The sequence below is a fragment of the Dryobates pubescens genome, chromosome 29, assembly GCF_014839835.1.
Source record: "Dryobates pubescens isolate bDryPub1 chromosome 29, bDryPub1.pri, whole genome shotgun sequence".
Lineage (NCBI taxonomy): Eukaryota > Metazoa > Chordata > Aves > Piciformes > Picidae > Dryobates > Dryobates pubescens.
Window position 1 is genome coordinate 4,885,394 of NC_071640.1, and position 22,258 is coordinate 4,907,651.

Here is a 22,258-nt window from a genome sequence, read left to right on the forward strand (position 1 = left end):
AAGTACTTCAGGATGACTTCTAAAACTCACTTCCATTTAGATGCTTCATTTATTTTAATTTGGGAGGCAATTAGAGGGAAATCAAATCCATCTCCACAGCAGAATGTTTACCTGAGATGCAGCTCAGATTTCTCAGTATTTCCCCTGTGTTTTCAAACTCAGTGTTATATGTATCATTAAAACTTTACTTAATGTCCATTACTCAATTAGCATCAAAGGTAGAGTCTACAATGTTTGCTACTGGTCAGAGAACAGGAACTTGTACAGATTTTTTTTCTACTAATAGGCCAAATTTTGCTATCCCTGCTGCCAGGTGCAATTAAGACTAGCAAAAGTATTACAATGGATAGGTAAACAACTCTATGGCTTTCTATCTTCAATTATTTAGTGATTACCTTTGTCCTGCAGAGGAATGATGCCATTTCTCTGCAGTGTTTGGAGAGGGAACCTGGGAGTGCACATCAGAACTGGCTGAAATGCACTAAAATGAGTAAGAGGCAGGACAAAAAACAAAAGCACTGCAAAACCTCTGCTAGCAAAGAGAAGGCAAAAGCAACTGCTGCTCTGATCCTCTCTCAGATGCTTTTACTTTGATGTAAATCTCCAGAGGTAATCAGGGTGAGGTCTTTACCTGATGCTTACAGTAAGATCATGTCTCTTTCAAGAATTTCCACACACCATGCCCAGATCAGTAAAAAGTACCTGAGAGTGGAAGGGGTAAATCTCAGCTGCACGCGGGCAGCTGTCACACAAGTTCCTCTGTATCCACACAAAAAAGTTACCAGTATATTGCCCTTTGCAGTAAGAAACAGGATTGACTCATGGTGAAGACATACAGATATTCATCACCAAATGTTCTGTTAACCAGATTAGGCTGAAAAATAGCTGCCCCTCTGATGTGTCCTTGCTTGGAAGAGCCAATGGTTTATCTCATCACCGACTAATCCTGTTATAAATTACTTCATACTCAAAATACATCAGAGAAGAATCCTCAGCTGAAGGAATGTTCCACACACACTGGCATTCCCCACAAATTTGTTTCTCATTACAAATTTTTTTCCTTATCTAATATGTAGTTAATGAATGCCTGACATAACTTCAGCATTAAAAAAAAGCCATGACTAGTTACATAATTACAGGTTAAAAATGATCTTTTTCCAGCTCCATGCACTGAAGTAATCTTAAGGGTGAAGGTTAAGTACAGGCAACACACAGTACAGATTGCTTTCCAGGACATTCTGTACATTGACCACAGCAACCTCTACATGTGGCACCGTCTCTGAAAGAATAGTTTGATCTTATAATAATATTACAGTAATACAGAACTTGTAAGTATTATCAGTTGTGTCTTGTTCATGAGACTCAGTCTACAAAAGGACAACAAATTCACCCTTGAAATCATTATAGAACATGAATAACATATTTAAGGTTGCCACTAAGTGCCAAGAGAAGAACAAAATCAATACTCTAGTATGGAGGCAGGCCTAAAAGCAAGAATTTCTAGGGACAAAATAGAAGATACTCTTTCTCTCAGCCTGATTCTACCAAAAGGAGTTCTGTGCAAGCTGCTTCAGTCAGTTCCTCTCATTGATAGATCATAGATTTAACTATGTTTATTACCACAGATCAAGGAAGCAATTTCTAAAGACAATATTCATACTTTTCAGCTCCAATGGGGTGACTAATTCAGAGTAATTTGTGACTTGCAAGCAAATTAATGCTCAAATTTACATCTCAAGACTGTTTTGAATTTAAAAAAAAAGGCCTCGAGTATAAATAAATAAATCTGAGTTACCAAATTGTTTGCACCAGTTCTGAATTAAAAGTAAGATATTGCAGGGGAACTGATAATGCTTCATTTACTATCAGTTTGAGAAACTTTTCAGTTCTTTGAACCAGAGTAATCGGATGGTTCCTTCCACTCTGTCTGTACCACGCCACCAATTAATATCCCACGATCTCTTCTGAAAGATTTACTATTGTGGATGTGACAGGAGTGAGAGAGACAGCTGGGAAGTCATTGTCCTGGATAAACTGACATAACTGGGAGAAAAAAACTTCACTTTTACAATTACTGCAAGGCACTGATGCAAAAAGCAAAGTCAATCAAGACACTTACTGGGTATCTTTCCTCTTTTTTTTCTGAGGGTCCACTAGACGAAGAGTGTCTCTGATAACAGCTACTTTCACTTCTTCATCAACAGGGCTTGGGACATTTTCAAATACTCCAGGAGAGAGCTTTCAATTATAAAAGGATAAAATTAAAGCTAAGGATTATTTCTTCCACATTTGCTCAAGCTTCATGCACGTCATATATATTTTAAATACGCAGTGATAGCTCACAAAGCACTTCTTAAAGGATACACAAATACTCTAACATTTTCAGGGTATTATTACAACAATTTTTGGCAAGCTTCTCTAGCAAATTGAAATATTAGAAAAGGATTGTTGTCAACATTACCATTTATATTATGTATATAAACACAAAGAAAATTATTAGCAATCCCCCAAAACACAATTAAGTCAGCTGCAGGGGATGATGAGTAAATGTATTTATGACAGAGATGATGGAGAGCTTTCACAATTCCAATAAGTCACATTTCCAGTGTACAAGATTAGCAATGATTTCAAAGCAGAAAATTACAGAGCACCTTGCAGGTTTCATATTAGCAGACAGCTTTCATCTTTCAAACAAGGAAAAAAGACCTGAAAACCAAACCTAAACAATTTCATTCCAATATTGCTATTATATTGAGAGGTCTCACCTCTTGCTCATGTTCTATTCTCATGCTGGGGTTTGCATTTACTTCTAGTAACATGGGCTTCAAGTTTTTCATCAGGAGAATATCAAACCCTAAAATCTGTGCACAAGAAGAAACGTGTTACTTCAGTTCTCCTAGGGAATGCAATGGTCATTCCAATGTCAACATTCAGGAGGGACAAGAGAAATAGCTGAGAAATGTGCTAGATTGCTGAGTAATTACTGAAACCTTTTGGCTTCAATACTAATGGCTGCTTTCACACTACCTCCATCTCTAAATACTCCAACTGTCAAAGATTCTTAGTACCTATGCTACGTGGGTCTTAAAAGTTATCATCAACATAGCTGCACTAGCAAGCTGCAAACCTTCATAGTTATAACTTCTAGAAGATGGAAATTGGAGAGAATATTGCTACTAACCATTGACAGCCATTGAAAATCCTCCATCTATGTTTCTGGCTAGTAGTAACATACGTCAGGAGACAGCCTTGTGAGAAGACCCTAAGCTCAGGTGATGGTACACAGTGCATGCACCACCCCCAAGCAGTGACCAGCAACATAACTAAAATTTTCAGAAAAGGAATTGAACATCCAGAAAACTAATCCATGCTCAGAAATAGCTGCATTCCTGGCAGAAATCCCAACCTACCTGGAAGCAAGTTGGCCCAGGCTTTCCTGCTGGTATGTCAGACTGATAGTAAACTTTCAGTTCTGGTGTCAGTGCAATAATTGTTTTAATTACCAGTGAAATTATATCTGACCACAGTTTTTTGACATCAGCTCCTCTGGAAGACAATCTGCACAGAATGCTTGAAAAAGTCCTCTTGCTGCCAGTGTTCACACTGTCAGAATGGATGAAATTCCCACTGTGGATATTCAGTGAATAGTTGGTTAAGTGCATAAAAACCTGGTGCAAATTTTTGAGAGTGGGCTCTTGATAGGGCTCTGTACAAAACCTAGAAAGTCCATCTTTGGCTATATAAATCTCCAAGGGTTCTAAAGATTTCAGTAAGACATACAGACGAATATCAAATTTCAGTTTGTCAACAAGCAGTGGTTTGCAAATATATTCCTGGACTACAGCTGGCCGGCTCTGGATGCTTCCTGTCAGTCTGATGTCACTTGGGTCTTTAATGAGGTAGATTCCATCCCCCTGGCACCCTCCATCAGGTTTCACAATAAAAGTGGGCTTCCAGGATGGATCACTGTCTTTCATCATACGAACCTAGGAAGAAAAGAATTACACTGAAAGACACTAACTGGGGAGGGGAAGCAAGGCTGATACTAGGAAAACCAACAAATTGCTGTCATAAACACAAACCAATAAAAATAACATGATGACATCATTAGAGCAGTAAACACCAAAAAAAAAGGTAGAAGATAAACAGTGCTGACAAGCACAAAGATATGCAAAAAAAACATCAGGAGTAAGGAATTACTAGGAGAGATAAAAGGTCATTTTATTTAACAAGCTGCTGTCTAAATGGGTTCAGGAACTTTATAATCATAGGCACTAATTTGCAGACTGAAATGCTGTTTAGCTCATGAGATCCATTTTATTACTCACTAATGTGTATGAAACTGCAAAGTTAAACTTTTGTGCTGCTTCTTGAACAACTACCAACAAAGATAATCACTAAGCTAAGGAAAGGCACCTTTCTTATAGGGGTATAGATGTAGATGAAGAGCACCAGAAGAAGGAAAACGAAGCAAAACTCTGGCACTGATAATATCTTTTCCACCACTGAATATTTTTCACAATCAGACACTCTGCTAATAAAGCTAGGGAATATGAAGCCATGTACAAATATTAAGCACTGGAGGTGTTTAGGAAGAGACTGGATGGGGTGTTTGGTGCCATGGTTTAGTTAATTAGATAGTGTTGGGCAATAGGTTGGACTTGATGACCTTGAAGGTCTTTTCCAACCTTCTTAATTCTATTCTATTCTAAGCAAATACCACAAACTTGCTAAATAAAGCAGAGAGTTCATGCTTCAGTTGCTACTTCCCACTATTCCCCAAAATGAAGGGTTTTCTAAAATACACCAGCACTCCCCTCAGGCCTGACATGCAATTAGTACTCTTCAATCTAAAATAAAGAAAACTGTACCACAGTTTTAAGAACTCTTCTCAGTGGCTTTAATTTGTATTAGGAAGGTTAGGTTCATAACACATGGCAATTCAGAACCTTTCTTTAGAGGTACCCAGCATGAAAACAGGAGAAGGAGAAAAGCTGGTGGAAAACCTGACTGTGTTTTGTACCAGATGAAAACATTTGGATTAATCTACAAAGCACTCCGTGCCTGGCCTGTTGTTTCCTTGAGCTAGTGCAGATGTTCAGTCTGTGTCCAGACGCTCACTGCTGCTGTGCTGTTCAGTGTGAAACACAGGGCTCCCAACACAGCTCTCGAGTGCACAGCCTCCCAAACACAGGGCTCTCTTCCAGTGCACAGCCTCCCAAACAGCCAACACCATCACCATCTCCTAGCATCATGGATTTTATTATGCAAAAAGGCTTAGAAAAGTCACTACACGAGACACATCACTTCTTCCACAGAGAAATGTTTCCAGTTTGCAGACTTCTTTAAAAGTTCTGTTAGATCCTGCTAACACATTAAACTAATAGAATCATTCTGGAAAACATTTGGGTTTTTTTCCAAAAGATATATGGCTGACAATTGATTTTACTGTGTATGGGGGGAGGGGAGATTCCCCCACTAGAATGAAAATAGCAAGCAAGTAGTTTTCACACCAAACATTCTGTGGGCATGTGTTTAAAGATCAAGGCACAGAAACAGCCTATGATTCTATGATTGAATAAAATAATAACAAAAGTAAAAAACCCCACAACACATACAAAAAACCCAAAGGTTTGCAAACCATTACCTTTCAGTATCAATTTGTTTCCATTGTTTGTCTTGCCTTGCCATGAAAGATCTCTGTTAAAGTCAACTCTAATACTTGGTAAGAATGTTGCTGCAGGACTGTATGACCTATTTCTGTATTGTTTACAGAAGTCTGGACCTCAGTTCCTGTGTATTCAGTGCTTTGTAGATATCCATGAGAACAATACAAGCCATTATACCCATATCTTGAGGCTTTTTCCACACTGTGCCCTAGATTCTTGGGGCATATCTGGGTAAGGGTTTATCACAAATAGAAACTGTAACTATAGTGTTGGAGAAGTGTCCATGGTTTGTCAGAATTTAACTGTCCTACAGAATCCCAGATGTGGCCTTACTAAAGTGAAATACAGAAGTAAATTACAGAGAATTAGAGGATTACAGAGACATGTCTATATTCTCACACAGAAAGAACAAAAAAAAAAGGGGGGAAAAGTTCTAAAGCTCAAATGTCTCATATTCAAAAGGCAGTTCACTCAGTCATTCCGAGCTTTAGTGAAGGTGCCCATTTATCACACTAGGTTTTTGTGATCTAAGGGTTCCTGGGATAACATTCCACAAGGAATGGATTTAAGCTTGAGTAAGGGAGATTTAGGCTGGAGATTAGGAAGGAATTCTTTCCAGTGTGGGTGGTGAGACACTGGAACAGGTTGTGAATGCCTCCTTCCTGAAGGTGTTCAAGGCTGGGTTGGATGAAGCCTTGAGCAACCTGGGCTAGTGGAAGGTGTCCCTGCCCATGGCAGAGGGGTTGGAACTAGATGATCTTTAAGGTCCCTTCCAACCCAAACCATTCTATGAATGTATGAACCTGAACTGTTTGCCTAGTCCCACTGTCATTTCTACACAGTGACATCAGCAACTTCATTTCTGGGCCATAAACAAAGCTTGGCACCCTACAAGACAACAGCCCTCTAAAAAACTAGCTTCCTGGAAGCAACAATAAATACCTTTGGATGTTTTGGTTCTAACAAAGCTATACAAAGAAAAAAAAATCATCATTTTTAAAAATTAAATGTCCTTTTTTCTTTCCTAAAGAATCAGTTTTTATCTGTGAGAAATTCAGCTAATCCCACCTGGAACATACTGTTAATAGCTGACTGTCCAAAGTACAGATATTGGTTGGTTTGGCCTTTGCATGTGTTAAACTGATACATTAATTTAGCAGGGAATGCTTGGATACAGTGAGTCAGACTTAAACATGGCACCAATGGCTAACCACTGGATTCTTGTACTCTTGTAAACAGTACACAGTCACTCTAACCTCTCTCTTAAACAGAAGAAAAAAACTCAATATAATTAGGGAATCTTTTAACAATGGATAACAGAGTAACCATCTAAACCATCTAAATTCCCTATAAAGCTCACATTCCCAAGAAACAACCCAAAACTTTGCAAGCTTTAAGGCATTTTATTTGAGGACAACAACAAACAATCAGGAAGAGAGTAACTAGGTCACTGTAAGGGCCTGACATGTCTGCTGAATATCAGCTCTTTCATGTTACCATCTTATCTCCCACAGCCTAAACAAATTGTAGTTTATTCATTACTTGGATAGCAAAAGTAGAAACTGCAGAGATTTGGATGCCTCAATTAGTAGAAGTGAAATTGAAAAAGAAAGGAAGGAAATCAGGAAGGATTTAGAGTTATCTTAGATGAATTTTTAAAACTATTCATAAAATATGGCATATTTTACAACACACAGCAAGGAAAGCAGATGAGCCTGTTTAAGTTGGTGAGTTAACATTTCTCAGCCTTCAGAAGTGTAGGAGGAAAAAAAAGCAGCTACCTGAAGTATGGCCTGACTTAGGACGTGCTGCCACTCCTCCAAATCCCCTGAGCACCAGTGGTGCTCACCGCTATCACAACCTGTTTGGGAAGTGGAGTATGAAGGCAGTGATCCAACCCACACGTACCAAGGATAAAAAGAAAACCCAAGGGAAGTGGTATTAATTGGCAGCTGATTTAGAGGTCAAGGACTAAGCAAGCAGTGGAAAATGAACTGCTGCACTACTCTTTCAGGCAGCTCTTTCAGTTTCTGGTAAAGAAACAGGGCACCCCAGTGAGGAAGCCTGTGGAGCTCACCCAGCTCTATTGCTGTTTTCTGCGTGTAGATAAAGCCTCAATGGGTGTAAACACAGTAGCACTGAAGCCACAAATATTTAGGAGGAAAGAAATTGTTAGAGCACAAATTGTAATTTATCAGAATGCAACTACAAACCCCATGTTTAATGAATAGATGCTCATGAAACTCCTTACAGCACTGGCACAGGGAGCCCTAACAAAGAATGCAGCTAAAGAAAATGCAGGACGCAGGCTAGCATTTAACAGCTCCTCATGGAATTCAAAAGAAAGAAGCATGTAAAATCTCTTCCTTTCAAAGTGGAGGGATGTCAGAGTACAGATCACTCCTTTCTTGCCTTCACACATTTTGTGGCACCAAATAGCAGCTGCAATTCTCTCCGTTCAGCCAGACACGTGCTGAATAAAATTCTGCACAGGCCTGTGGCTCACCAGTAACAACTGGACACCAGCTTTAAGAAACCTGAGGATACAAGCTAACAAAGACAAAAACAATCACTTGTCATCAGCCTTAGCACTAAAGAACAAAAGAGGACTAATTTGCACACAGGAAAAGGCTGAGCACCAGTCAGATCATTCTGACTTTTGGACAGCAGCTTCTGTGGTGACTACATCAGGCTGCTGATCTGGACTGGAGGCGCAGCCGGCTAGCAATGACGTTCCCAAGGCCTGAAGGACTTCTGGCTCCATCCTATCCAGTCATTTACTTCACTGGGAATCACACTGCTAAAAGCCTTCCTACTAACTGCAGCAGAAAATCAAGATTAATTATTTAGAATATGATTTTTCTCATGGACAAGTATCACACTAACTCAGTGAAAGATCCTTCTTCAAAATAGGTCACTTTGAGGGATAAAACACCACAATGAAGATCTAGCTTACATAAACTGTGTGTGGATAAATAGGTCCAAGTAGATCAGCAGACCTAGATGTGCAAAGCAGGATTTATGCCCTAGTCTTTTTACCACTGAAGAATAATCTTCCCCTGACATGACATTACTTGCACAGTAGAGGAGTTTTTCTGGTTCACTGTAGTTAAAAGTCAGCATCTCAGAGAGATACTTGGTTGATTTTCAACCTCCATGTCTAAGCAAACCCTACCTTGACTCTAGTTGTATGTACAAAGTGCCAGTCATTGTCTTCTAAGCCAGAAAGTAAGAAAGAACCTCTATGAAACCAGCCAAGGCAATCTGTCTCCCATTCCCCTGCCTGTTGTTCATGCCTCAGGCTACTTCTGCTCTGCTACAGCAGCGCCTTTCCAAAAAAAAAGGTTTTCCAGCAACTGCTGTTAAAGATGCAACAGCAACCTGCTTCTGCATTTTAGCAACCATTGGTCTCATGGATATCATCCTTATCTCCTTCCATTTAACTGGAAATCATTTTCTCTACCATTTTCTACTCCATTTTTTGATGCTGTAGAAGGTGTGGGTATGATTCAGGTCATCTAGGCCATCAAAACTTGCACATAGTGCATGACCATAGAATGGTGGGGAAAGGGGGAACAGTAATCCAGACTCAGACTGGTTTTCAGCAGAATGTCTTGAAGAAAGCAGGTGGGTTGTGATCTTCAAGGTAATTCCTGTCACCTTCAAATTCTCTACAATCCCTTCAACTACATTTTTTCTAGTTCTCATTAAGAGGAGGCTTGTCCAGACTTAGACAATTCAGTCATGTTGGGAAATCAGTTCAGATGAAATGAGATATTTCCATGTACTCAGCTTGAAAGAAGGAAATTATTTTTTAAAACATCTTAACTGTGTACAGTCAACAGCAAAAGGGAAGGATGATGTCTAATGGTGTAAAAATCTGACCCAGTTGCAGGTTTGCCTTTCATGAAGAAGCAGAGGCTGGATGAATGCAATGTTCTGGAAAAAATGCATAGAATGGGCTATAAGATTTGACAGCACAAAGTCTACAATATTCATGTCTATGCCTAAGAGGGATCCAAAAGCTGAAAACCTGATTAAACCACCAAAAATATGCTGTGCTGGAAATTAGACAGTCCAAATTAGATTCTTATTAAAAATTAATCACACCAGGGCTATTCATCATCCTCTCAGACAACACCAAGAAAGTAGTATGAGAGCAATCAAGGCCCTGGTTTGAATTCCAAGCTAGTTACTTTTCAGAACTATCAATTTCCTACAAGAAATAAGTTCTTAGCACACAGATTCCAACAGATTCTTCTCTGTTAGTGAAGGGGAGATTACCATTACATCTGAGAGATTTGCATCAGCTTCTGCCTCTGGTGCCATGGTAGTACAGAATGTTTTAGAAGGTAAAAAAATAGGTGCATATTGAAAATAGCTATCTATTTATTTATTTGTTAAATTTAACTTTAAAGCCCTTGTTAAAAATGCCCAGCACTGTTTCATGTAAATAAAAATGACACTGAGAACTACCATTTTGTTGGCTTTTCCCAATATGAAGCTCATCCACAACAAGAGTGAAGCTTTCTCATCGATTATTGTTTTTTAAAGCACAGAAGATTAACAAGCTTAGCTGTAGTGCTTTCTACCTTGAGTTATGTATAGGGGCAAGTAGGAAAGGCTGTCAGCATTTGATTTAGTTATTGACACAACACCTCACAATCATGTCTGCAGAAGTGATGCACAATAAGAGTATTTGAGAGAGAAATTGTTTTGCAGTGTGTAGTGCTTCAGGAGGGGGCAGGGAGATTTAAAATCTCAAGGAGCTTCCTTTCAGGAGTCATTTCTATTACAGACAAAAATCTCCCAGGTGTTCATTTCTCAGCCCAGCCCTTTGTGTCAGAACTCTACACTACAAAGACCATCCCTCTCACTGACACAGAACTTGTGACCTTTGGTAATTAACTATGTCCTAAAGGACTTCAGCACTGATAAACAGTGAAGGTACAGCAGTACGAGTTTCAGCATGACACATCTAAAGCTATGGACTTTGCAGTCGCAGCCCCTGACAATACAGCTTTACTTCTAGAAGTACCAGAGTTGGCTAGATCATCCTTTGCTCAGATGAATGCACATATGGCATTCACACATGCAAGTGTATGCCAGTTCCTACAGGGGTATGCCTAACACGGAGGCTGTATTGTACTTGTTTGTGAATGAGCTGAAAACAACCTCAGAGAGCTGACATTTTCAGCAGCCTTAGAGTCCCTTGTCTGTAAAGCAAACAAAACCACACATGAACAAATAAACAACAAGAAAGACTAGAGAGCTCATACTGAGAACTTGTGAACCATCATTTGAAAAGTGTTGTGAACCATTTATGGTTCACAGTGGATTTGGAATGTTTTTTTTGGTTTGTACTTCTTATTTTGGAGGGGTTACATTGCAAACTCATGTTAAGTAGAACATAAACTCTTACAACATAAAATATAATGTTTGATAACAAGAACTATGCTTTTCTCAAACACAGATGGAAGAACATATGCAAAGGAAACTCCTAGGAGTGTGTTAGTGGACATCTGTTATTCTTGGAACAAAAACTGGGATCGTTTTCACTCCAGTAACTGTTCAACCAAAGTATTTATTCACAGTGCCACCTGCTGACAGCGTGCAGCTCTGAGCCTGTATCCTGGTGAACAGGCCACACACTGCTCCCTGCTGCTCCATCAGTGCCCAGTAACCAAGAAGGACACTGTTCCCAAGACAGTCATCCCAGGAACCCCAGAGCATCATTCTGCAAGTTTATTTCCAAGTTATTTGCACTTCTTTACCTGTCACTGCCAAACTGATTGGGTGATTTACACTCCTTTTACAAACTGGTCTTGGATCTAAAGCAGTACACCTGAAGAACCCTTGGGATTTTATTTGTTTTTATTGTTACTAGCAGTGCCATGGTAGTGACCCAGCATACTTAACAGTATATAGTAAAAGCTGTTCATGGATTTAATTGGATTGTGGATATGGTAATTATCAAAAAAGTGACACACAGTGTAGAAGTTAAAGTCTTTATCTTTTTCTCTCACTGTTCCAAGCAGAGGATACTGGAGAATACAAGAATCACAGAATGTTAGGGGTTGGAAAGGACCTATGAAGATCATCTAGTCAACTCCCCTGCCAGAGCAGGATCACCTAGGTGGGTTTTGAATGTCTCCAGAGAAGAAGACTCCACAACCTCTCTGGGAAGCCTGCTCCAGGGCTCCATCACCCTCACAGTCAAAAAGTTTTTCCTGACATTCACATAGAACCTCCTCTGCTCCAGTTTGCACCAGCTGCCCTTTGTCCTATCATTGGACATCACTGAGCAGAGCCTGGCTCCACCCTCCCGATACTCACCCTTCACACCTTTAGAAACGTGAATGAGGTCACCCCCCAGTCTCGTCTTCTGCAAGCTGAAGAGCCCCAGCTCCCTCAGCCTTTCCTCATAAGGGAGATGTCCCATTCCCTTCAGCATCTTTGTGGCTCTGTGCTGGACTCCTTCCAGCAGTTCCCTGAAGTTCTTCTTGAACTGAGGAGCCCAGAACCGGACACACACAAATGTGGCCTCACGAGGGCAGAAGAGAGGGGCAGGAGAACCTCTGGCAGGGTTAAACCAAATGCAGTATTTTTAAAAACTATTTGCAATAATAGAACCAAATATGCCTCCAAATCATCCTTTTAAAAACCCAAACCAAACAAACCACAAACTGAAAATGACTGGCTTTTTATTATTCAAACAAAGCAATAGCTTAACCTGCTGGCCACAATCCCGTTTGATCTCAGTGACATTAAAAACTATGTGCCCCACATCACCCAAGTGTGACTGTAAATAAGCTGGGAGGCATAAAGAAAAAGGTAAGAAAGGACATGGCAACAACATCCACTAAGTTATACTGCTCTGAGAGTAAAAGTAATCTACCTCAGCCACAAAGAGGGGAAGTTCTTCTGGCAGAATCCAGGACCGAGGATAGAAGTCATACTCAAGAGGAAAGAGATCTTGCATGGTTCGCACTGCCCGGCTCAGGGTGATTTTCCGCACCATCTCTGTCATGCCTGGGGAAAGAGCAGACAGTGCCCAAAACTGATGAAAAATCCACACTGAAATCTCATCCTAAATGTAAACTGGTAAAACACTACTCACCCTACTGGTAGGCACTCTAGTCACTCATTACCAAAAATACAGCTCAGAATAACAGAGGGAAAGATTCACTCAAACAAACAATCACTATCTTTGCCACAACCCAGACTTATATCCCCAGCCTGTTATTGTTCCAGGAACAGGTGAAAAATGTCATTTAAATACAATCACCCACTTTGTCTTTACTTTGCATTCATTTAAGTAACCCTGTCAGGACAAACAGGTTATTATGTGAGCAGCCAAACGTAGCTGCTTTCCTGCAGCTTTCAACCTCGTGCTTGGATCACGACATTTCCAGATCCATGTGAGCTCTGGTAGGAGCTTTTCCTGAGGTCAGGGCATTCAGGGTTACTTCTGTGGTGCTTATATGCTTTCCACAGCTCAGCTCATGCCAGTTTTTCTCAGTGAGAACATCACCTGTGGGCTTTTTTGCTATGTAGTCAGCAGTTTCCACAAAACCTCCCAGAACTCAGTAGTCTGCAGTGACTGCAAACATCTGCCAAGCCTGGGTGATTTTGGCCGGGAGGTTCCAAAGTTAAAGAGGACAGAAAGGGACAGAGAATACATCTGCTGAAGTCTTTTCCATCAAGAACATGACTAAGAAGCTATTTTTACAGAAAGCTTTCCAAGTCTGAGAAGCAAGCTTTTCAGAGTCATTGAATCTCTCACAAGTAATTAAGAGAAGCACCAAGATCTCTTCTTCAAGAGAAGGGATTTAGTAAAACCCAACATCAAGTTAACACAATGTTCCTGGGAATCAGGTCTAATTCTAAAGGACTCTGGTTTTGACTGCTATGTAGGTCACTTGTCTACCACCTAGAAGCCAGAATGCAGAGTGGGTAACATTATTCTAACAGAGATTTAAACCATCAGAAAGCTACACCGTTCAATACTTGAATGTGAACTTCCCACAGACAGGAGAAAGTCAGGGTAAATAAAGCATAAAGTTCAATATCTGAGGGTTCTTATTCTCACAGCATACTAATAGCAGCAACAAATCTGAAGTAAAGGGCTTAGATAAATCAATACCTAAGCTCTTATTTAGAGAGATCTCAACAGGGATTAAATGAGAAAAAAAGGGAGCTTGAAAAAATAGAAGAGGCATCATAAGATGAGGGCTGACATGAAATCTTCAATATTAAAAAATCCATTTGAGAAATTCTGTTTGAGCTTCTCCCTGAGACTGGCTAGAGGACAAAAGATATTCTCTCCATTTTAAATCAAGATACAGCACTGTTATCAATGCTAGGTAACATATAATAATTGCACACTTAAATTATAGTCTCACACACTTATTTTCCTGAATTCTCATATATGCAGTACTCTTTTCATCAAAAAACACTTTCTCTGCAAAATAATTTCAGTTCACAAAACATCTGAAACACCCATGAGGATATTCTTACCCCCCCAAGCAGAAATCACCCACCAAACCCAGGAATATGCTAAAAATCCTATCAGCTGATTAGGCAGGCAATTCATATTTCAATAGTAAAGCACAGAAACAGTTCAAATAAACATGGCTTTAAAGCATTTGTTTAAACTAGAAACAGAAGTGTAGTACCTGGAAACTTGTTGACTTGACCTGAGAATATATCATTATCGTGGAACGATACCCCGTGCCAATAGATATCACACGGCAAGCGTCTGCCAAAAGGAAACTGGAAAAGAGGAGACAAGTTTTGAAGCAATCTGGCCAAATCCATTCATTTCTTACTTTTCATAATAAGCATAAACCATTCAAGACCAGTTTTCTGACTCTCAAAAGCAAACATGCCCTATATTTGGGTTGCAAACCCATGACTGTTTTGATCAGTTCGAGACTCTGAAATTTGAGATGTTAATAAAGTGGGAAAGAGTTCTAGAGCTAAAAACAAATGACTGAGAGGCATGAGCTGAACTGAGAAACTCTCAGCTTTTTATCAACCACAATTAAGACATGACTCATGTAATTTAAAATACTATTGCAGGGAACAGAATCATAGAATGGTAGGAGGTGGATGATACCTCTGAAGATTATTGAGTCCAACCCCCCTGCCTGAGCAAGATCACCCAGGGTAGGTCACCCAGGAATGCATCCAGGACAGGTCTTGAAAGTCTCCAGAGAAGAAGACTCTACAACCTTTCTGGGCAGCCTGCTTCACAGCTCCAGCACCCTCATACCAATGAGGTTCAATAAATATAATTTAATTCATCACTTGTTGAACTTACTTATTTCAACTACAAGGGCTAAGCAAATTATTTCAAAACCATTTAAAGTATTCCAATTACCTAAGAGCCTTTTCCCAGTGATACAAGATTTCACCATAAACTGGAAGATTGTCTGGTTTTTTCACTAGCAAAATGATCAACCTTTTTTTAAACAGCCTGAAGAGCTCTGAAACAGCACTGCCACTTACTGACAGCAACAGTTTAATGGTAGTGAAATGGTCTATGAAAGCAAGTTACCAGCAGTAAGAATAACAGCCAGGAGAAGTAGCAGTATCAACACCCCAAAGAAAAACAAATAAACAAAAAAGACTGTCATCATAATAATAAATAGTTTGGTGTAAAAAAGGTACACTCCTTTACCACACTTCCAGAGACATCAATCCAGAAAGCCAACTCCACGTAGATGCCATCATTTAAGTACCATATGGATTCCATTCACAGGAATCTATTATTAGGTTACATCTCTTTCAAATAAATATGTCACATTTCTGACTATAGCATTTTTAGAACACTGTGTGAAATATCAACCTCCTTCATCACTCACTGACTCCAGAACCGTTTAGTTATGGAAAGAATCACAGGATCTTGCAGAAACTACTTCTTCTTTCTTCCAAATGTATTTTTTTCTTGCTTTAAAGCATTTCTTTAAGCATTGGATCTGTTTTCACTGTGACAGAAAACAGAATCTCATTAAGCTTTGGAGTGAATTACTTTATTTGTTACTTTAATTAAAATTTCAGTTTCCTCTGTAAATAGCCTTGAAAAATTAATTTAAAATGCTAATTGAGCAATGCATCCTTTCTGTTTCCTTAGTAATAGGGATGAGATAGCCAACTTAGCAGAACCAGTGGATTCTTCACTTATTTCATTAGTATTCTGCCTGCAAAATCTGGGTTTGTACAAGTGAAAATTAATTCTGTTAGTCTCTGAAAGACAATCAGTGGCCTTAACCTCTCCCCACTGGTATACCCAGAATACAGATGCAGTATGAGGTCTCAGAACGCCATTCCCACTAAAACTTGAGCTATTTTTTTATTTATTAAATGAAATTGAAATGAAAGGAATGAAATTTGCATTTATATAACACTTTTCATCTACAGAGGATATCAGAGTACTTTGCAAACTCTGCAGAGGTATCACTTCACAACAGATGAAGAGTGAGCACCTCTGGACTGGAAAATGGAAGGATTGCAGGCCTGCATCAGTGATCTGGATAGCACAACATCTCTGCTCCTGCCAAATGCAACAACTGGATCAAACTCACCACCTGAAGGAGCTGAGAAGGATTCTTTATCATCTGCACTATACTTTTACATAAGAATAGTGTTTGGAAAGGAACAAATAAGTCTGATAACTTGGCTGCCCTCTGACAGTGCCAGACAAATATAAATTAATCCTATTGGTAAAAGAGGCCTTTCCGCCAGCTGCTGCTGCAGGGGACCAGCTAAAACAAAAGGCAGATGCTTGAAGCAGTTGTCTGTTCTCATAACTTGTGTCTATGGCTACCTGGCATCAGCTGGAATAGTCTCAGAACTGCTCTACCTGATGCTGAAGCCAAGGTGCACACAACCTGGGGACTGGAGAGCTCACAGCCGCAGCAGGACAGAGGCAGTAGGCGTGACTGGAGCCATTCTTGCCTCCCTGTGCTCATCCCATGCTGAAAACCCAAGAGTCTGGTCCTAGGATCAGTCACTACAAACAGCCTTCAACTCAGTAATGCTTTGAACAATTTAGTCAAAATCTTTTTTTATTCAAGAGGTGAGGGATATTAGTCAGAACACATAAACAAGGAGCCACAAAGAGAATAAAATTGTTTCCACAGCCTTGACACAATTAATAATCCATCAGAGTCAAATCTGTCTGACAGGTCATTTCTACCTTCTGATTAGAAGCCAATAATGTAAATTGTCTCACAGGTCACATCAGTCTGTTCCATCACATTTAATGACAAGTTAAATGATTCTTGTCTTCCAGTCAGCTTTTCCCAGCGTAAAATTTCAAACTATTGTTATGCCTCCATGCAGCTACAGAACAGCAAGACAAATGAAACACTTAATGCTGGGATATTTGATGCCTGAGACATCTGCTTCTTCCATTTTCCTTGTAATTGAAAGCTAGCCAAAGAAATAATTTATTAAGTGATGAATAAACTCAGGATGCAAGCTCAATTTGTGCCCATTATTTCATTTGGCATATCATGTTCATTTAAGGAATCTGACACACTGAATCAGACGGTCCAATCTAGCGATGGGAGTAATTGCTTTGCTGGCATGTACACTGAAATTCTGCAATGCTTTTTAAAAGGTCTACCCCTGTGCATTACCTCAGACAGGGCTAGCTGGTAATTAAATTTACTCAAAACTCCCACAGCTGATAGCAGAATTTCAGTAATCAAAGTACGCTGTCTTGGACCCTTTCACCTCTTCCTCATGATCAATGCCATAGAATAAGCCACTCACCAGCATTAGCCATGTTTCCAGTATTCTTCCTTTTAATATATTTTTTTTTGTCTTATAATGGCATTTGCCATATGTTAGATTGCTAAAATAAACTGCTATCATGTGGCCAAGTCTGTAATCACAGTGCATTATGTCTTCCTGCTAAAAATTATCAGGGTGCATATTGCAATAATAGACTATCAGTGAAACAAAGCCAGTCCAGCAAGGCAGGGTAACTACAGCGAGGAGCTTTCTGAACATACAGCTTAAAACAAAACCCAAACGGAACCCAGAGCCTACATGTCACTGTACTAATGGTATCCATTAGTGAGAAAAAGTTATCCATGAAAAGCAGCCCACTTTGAAAAGCCTATTATGATGATGTCTCCTGCCCAATAACATATTCAGGCCAACACATCCAGCAGCAAACAGAGAAGAACAGAAACAAAACAAAAGCAGTAATGGGAAAAAATGTAAAAGAAGTGGGGAGGGAGGAAAAGGATCAAATATACCAAATCAAAGCCCAAGATGTAATCATCTTGGAAAGCAATTTTAAAGGAATGACAGCAGAATACCAGACCCTGAAACATGAATATTTTAAATACATGCATTTCATTACTACTTTTTTTCCCACATTATTATAATGGATCCTACAAGAAACAACATCTGTGTTCCCTCTGCTGGTCCTGCTGCAGCACTGAAATTATTTCCAAGGCTCTGGCCACCAATGACAGTTGTTTGAACTGTGCTATTTTTCTAAGTATTTGTAAAGGAAAGCTTTCAAAATTACATGCAACTGGAATAAAAGAGTTTTCCCTGGATTTCTCAATGTTCATTTTTCTCTTCAAATCTAGGCAAGATTTTACCTACTGATTGATTTTCTTTCTTTACTGAAGCCTGCTAGCTTGAAGTCAGCACTTTTTGTTCCCATCCTAGAAGGCTTTCACTATTGTATTTTCCACAATGTAAACAGTGCTAGGTACAGCTCATGTTGATTCCCTTTTCACTACAAAATTAGACAAATACCAGAAAATACTTTCTTGCCAAATGATGTCATGTTCATACTTACTAATCCATTTATAATCTCAAAAATATAGAGAAATACATTACAGTGACTTTTTTAGGGAAAGAATTATTTGCCATCCAGATGGTACAGTCAAACGTCACAAAATTCCGTATTAGGTCTCTTCTTTATTAAGAGCAGAAATTAAGTGGCCAGAAGAGGAAGCAACAGACTAAATGAAAATTATTGACTGAACTAATGGATGGAGGAGAAAGGATATTGAGGGAGACAGTAAACAAAGAAAGATGAAGTAAAGGCAGGAGGAGAATATAGATTAAAACAGTGCAGATATCCAAGAGCCAAACAAGAGCATGAGGAACAAGTCCATTTCCAGGACAGGATACCAAGCGTACAACGGATATGCAAAACAGTAAAAGCTTAGGCCATAGAAAAGAACAAATTAACCAGTAAGTATGGCTCATTACCAACATAATCTGTGAGGCTAAGTTAAATCAGTAATTCAGAAACACTCACTGGAATGGCACCGGGCACTCTGAACATAAAACTTAACCACAAGAACAAAGAAATTAAGTGTGAAGTCCCCCTTGCCCTGTATGTCACTGAGTAAAACACAGAGCAAGGCTGCTGACAGACACTCCACAGCTGCACTGAGGGGTAAGAGTGGTACACTCAGGAGGTTTTAATTTCATGCCTCTGGTGTTTCATTACTTTTTTGCTGTAAGAACAAGAGTTGAGAACTGAAGCATTTGTGCAATGAGACTTTGAAGATGTCCCACTGGATTTACAGCAAAAAAATCCTGAAATCAAATTTCATGAAGAGAGAGAACAAGAAAGCATTACTCTTCCTGGCTAGAAGCAAATATGTCTTTATGGTTTCAGAACACTATGAATAAACACAGTTAATATTTACTGCCACTCAATCCTCCAGAAAATAAATCTACAGCAATTAACTCTGAGGTTAGGAACAACACAGAATGTACTGCCTACCCCAAGTCTGTACAAATTTTGTTTTAAAATCATCAGGAACACAGAAATTTTATTATCTTGTGAGTGGGCATCCCAAAGGCAGCTTTGCTAAGTGGTGCAGGTGCCATAGATCACACTGCTGCACTCTAGCTCTTGACACAAAGAAACAGCTCATCCTCAGGCTTTGTCCTTCCACTTTATACCCCCTCCAGCTTCTCTCCTCCAAATGGATTACAAGTATCCTTTCTCTTACAGAAGTTCCTCACAAAGCTCCTAGAAACCATCCCAACTTCTGCAAAAACAGTTGTGAAGTTATTATGGAAATAAAATCTTTACAATTTGAGAACAATTCAGCATCTGCAATCTCTTCAGCACTTAAATAGGGAGTTCCAAAGCATCTGTTCTGTGCCAGCCCCCATACTGCCTGTCATGACTCCAGTTCAGCATAGGGAGACCCTGAACTCACAACACAGGAAAAACGTATTGATTCAAGCTGTAGGAAAAAGAAAAAGCCTTATCTTCTCTGAATATAGAATTATTCAGAAAGCTAAAGCACGTTATGTATGTTTTATTAGGAGGTTTAATATGATTTCATTCATACACAATGCTCTTTGACATGCCTTCAAGATAATCTGCGATGCAGATCCAATTGCCATCGGATCAGATAGCTGAGCTATCTGGTCATAACTTTTTGTCCACTGTCATGAGCCTTATGTCACGTACTCACACTATGAGAGAAAGAAGTGCAAATCGACACAACACGCCAAACATTTCTACATGGGGTAGGTTTCTTTCTTGCCCTTTCCAGTGATCTGTTTAAGCTTTGAAGCATAATATCCGATTACCCCTATTTTAGCTTGCATAACTGCTGATAGCGCTCTTAGTCATGAATCAAATCAGCCTCCCGACTTGACTTCTAAGTAGCAATAACCCTTGTGTCGAGATGACACCCGCCGAGATAAGCCTCCAGCTCTAGAAGCCTGCTGTGGTGCTGGTTCAGGGAGGCAGGGGGAGGAGAAGGAGAAGGAGGGGGAAGGGAAAATGCTTTTACAGAGATAGACCCCAACGCAATGGAGGGAAGATTTCCCCAGCACCGCCGGCAGAGCAGCAGGGGATGCCGAGAGAAGGGCTGGAGCTCAGGCAAGCAGTAGGCCGGGCCAGAGCCGGGAGGCTGGCATGGAGGAAGAAAGCAATCCCAAGCAGAACCTCCCGACAGCTGTGATCTAGGGGCCGGGGTCTGCGGGCGCTCACCTCCTTCCAGCGGAGCTGCCGCAGGCTGATCTTCAGCGCCTCCAGCGAGGTCTTGGCCTTGGAGCTGTCCACCGTGACGCGAGGACGCCGGGATGCGCGGCCCCCATCCTCCCCGCCGCGCCGGCCCGGGGCCCGCCGCCCCCTACCCCTTGCCGCCCGCCCAAGCGGGCCCTGCGAACCGGCACCGCGGCAGCTCCGCTCCCGGCTGGCCACGACAGGCAGCACCTCTTCCCCCGGTGGCTCCCCGGCTGACTGTCCGCTCTGCGGCTCCTCGGCGGGGAGGGCTGGGGAGCCGGGGGGCTCCTCTGCCTCCTGGGCCGGGGCGCAACCCTGCGGCGGGACCCCCGCCGACTCCATCCCGCGGCGCGCTGCCTCGGCCCGGCCACCCCCGCTCGCCGCCCGTTGCCATGAAAGCGGAGCAGCGGATGGGCCACACAAGGGGCCAATCGCTGTCCGACGGTAACCCCACTTGCTCCGCCCCGACGGCGATGACGTTAGATGGCCGAAGCGGCCATTTTGGGAGCGGGCACGGCTGCCGGCGTCTTCCGGGGAGGCCATTTCGGAAAGGCTCTTGGCGGCCATCTTGGAAGCGGGCGGCGTGGGGCGGGAAATCGCCCCCGTGGGTGGTGGCAGCCCCTCAGAGGCTGTCACCGCCTCCGGTCGGTCGTGTGGATCTGGATGGGCCTGACACCCGTTGCCTTTATCATCGAAACGCTGTCCTGATTTAATTTCTATGCGAAACTAAATCTATTATGTATAGCGTGGTGGCTTTTATGTGAGGCATGCATTGCGGGGGTCTTGGTTATGCTGAGACAAAACCTTGCTCCCCTGCCTTAGACCATGGCTCAGCTCTTATTTATTTACCCTTGTCCGTTAACGACCAATTTAATACCCTGGATTAATGCCCACTGATTAGTTTCCGTATTTTTTTGAATTACTTTTAATCCAAAGCCACCTGAAAAGCCCATGCTGAGGCATGCAGCTGGCAGAACGGCACTGGGCCTGGCTGAGGCATGACTGAGGGACACTTAGGCCCTAAACCTGTGCTGGAAATGACTCCCAAGACGAGTATTTCTTTGATCTATTTAATATTGCAATTGCACAGTTTCAGCCGAATACTGTGCTGCTAGAGTCACTTCAATCTCTGGATTTTAAACACACTCGCAAATTGCCCCAGTGAGTCAAGCACACAGCGAGAAAATCCGAAAACCGCTTTTACGGTGTCAATAACAGAATGGTCTTACCAGCAGTTACGTGAGTCGCTGGCTGTATTAGTTAAGAGGTGCTGAAACAGAACGTGAGTGAGCCGGCTGCCGTCTGAGAACTGCGAAAGCAGAGATTTATGGAATTAGAAAGCAGAGGGCAGCGTGGGCAGGCGGTGGCGCTGCGCCCTGGGAAATCCAGCGGGGCTGCGAGGGACACCGGCTGCGAGGGACACCGGCTGCGAGGGACACCGGCTGCGGGTGCGAGATGGGAAGCGGGAAAAAAAACCCGACAGGATTGTGTGCGAAGGAGCAGATACTAGAGTTGTGCTTCCGACAGGGAGCAAGACATCAGAATTTTTTTTTAAAAGAAAGCACACTTA

At 41.2% G+C, this 22,258-nt stretch overlaps 1 protein-coding gene across 1 annotated transcript in view; it reads right to left on the reverse strand.

Moving 5' to 3' along the window:
* The window catches only part of TTLL11 (tubulin tyrosine ligase like 11), a 50,033-nt gene extending 28,938 nt beyond the window's left edge, over positions 1–21,095 (reverse strand). Inside the window, exons 1-6 of the mRNA XM_054174328.1 lie at positions 20,674–21,095; positions 14,348–14,444; positions 12,568–12,701; positions 3,411–3,986; positions 2,766–2,861; positions 2,120–2,238 (exon numbers count right to left, since the gene is read on the reverse strand). Coding sequence (XP_054030303.1) covers positions 2,120–2,238; positions 2,766–2,861; positions 3,411–3,986; positions 12,568–12,701; positions 14,348–14,444; positions 20,674–21,030 — 1,379 coding nt within the window. The 5' untranslated portion in view covers positions 21,031–21,095. The remainder of the gene's footprint in view (positions 1–2,119; positions 2,239–2,765; positions 2,862–3,410; positions 3,987–12,567; positions 12,702–14,347; positions 14,445–20,673) is intronic.
* Positions 21,096–22,258: the final 1,163 nt, after the last annotated feature.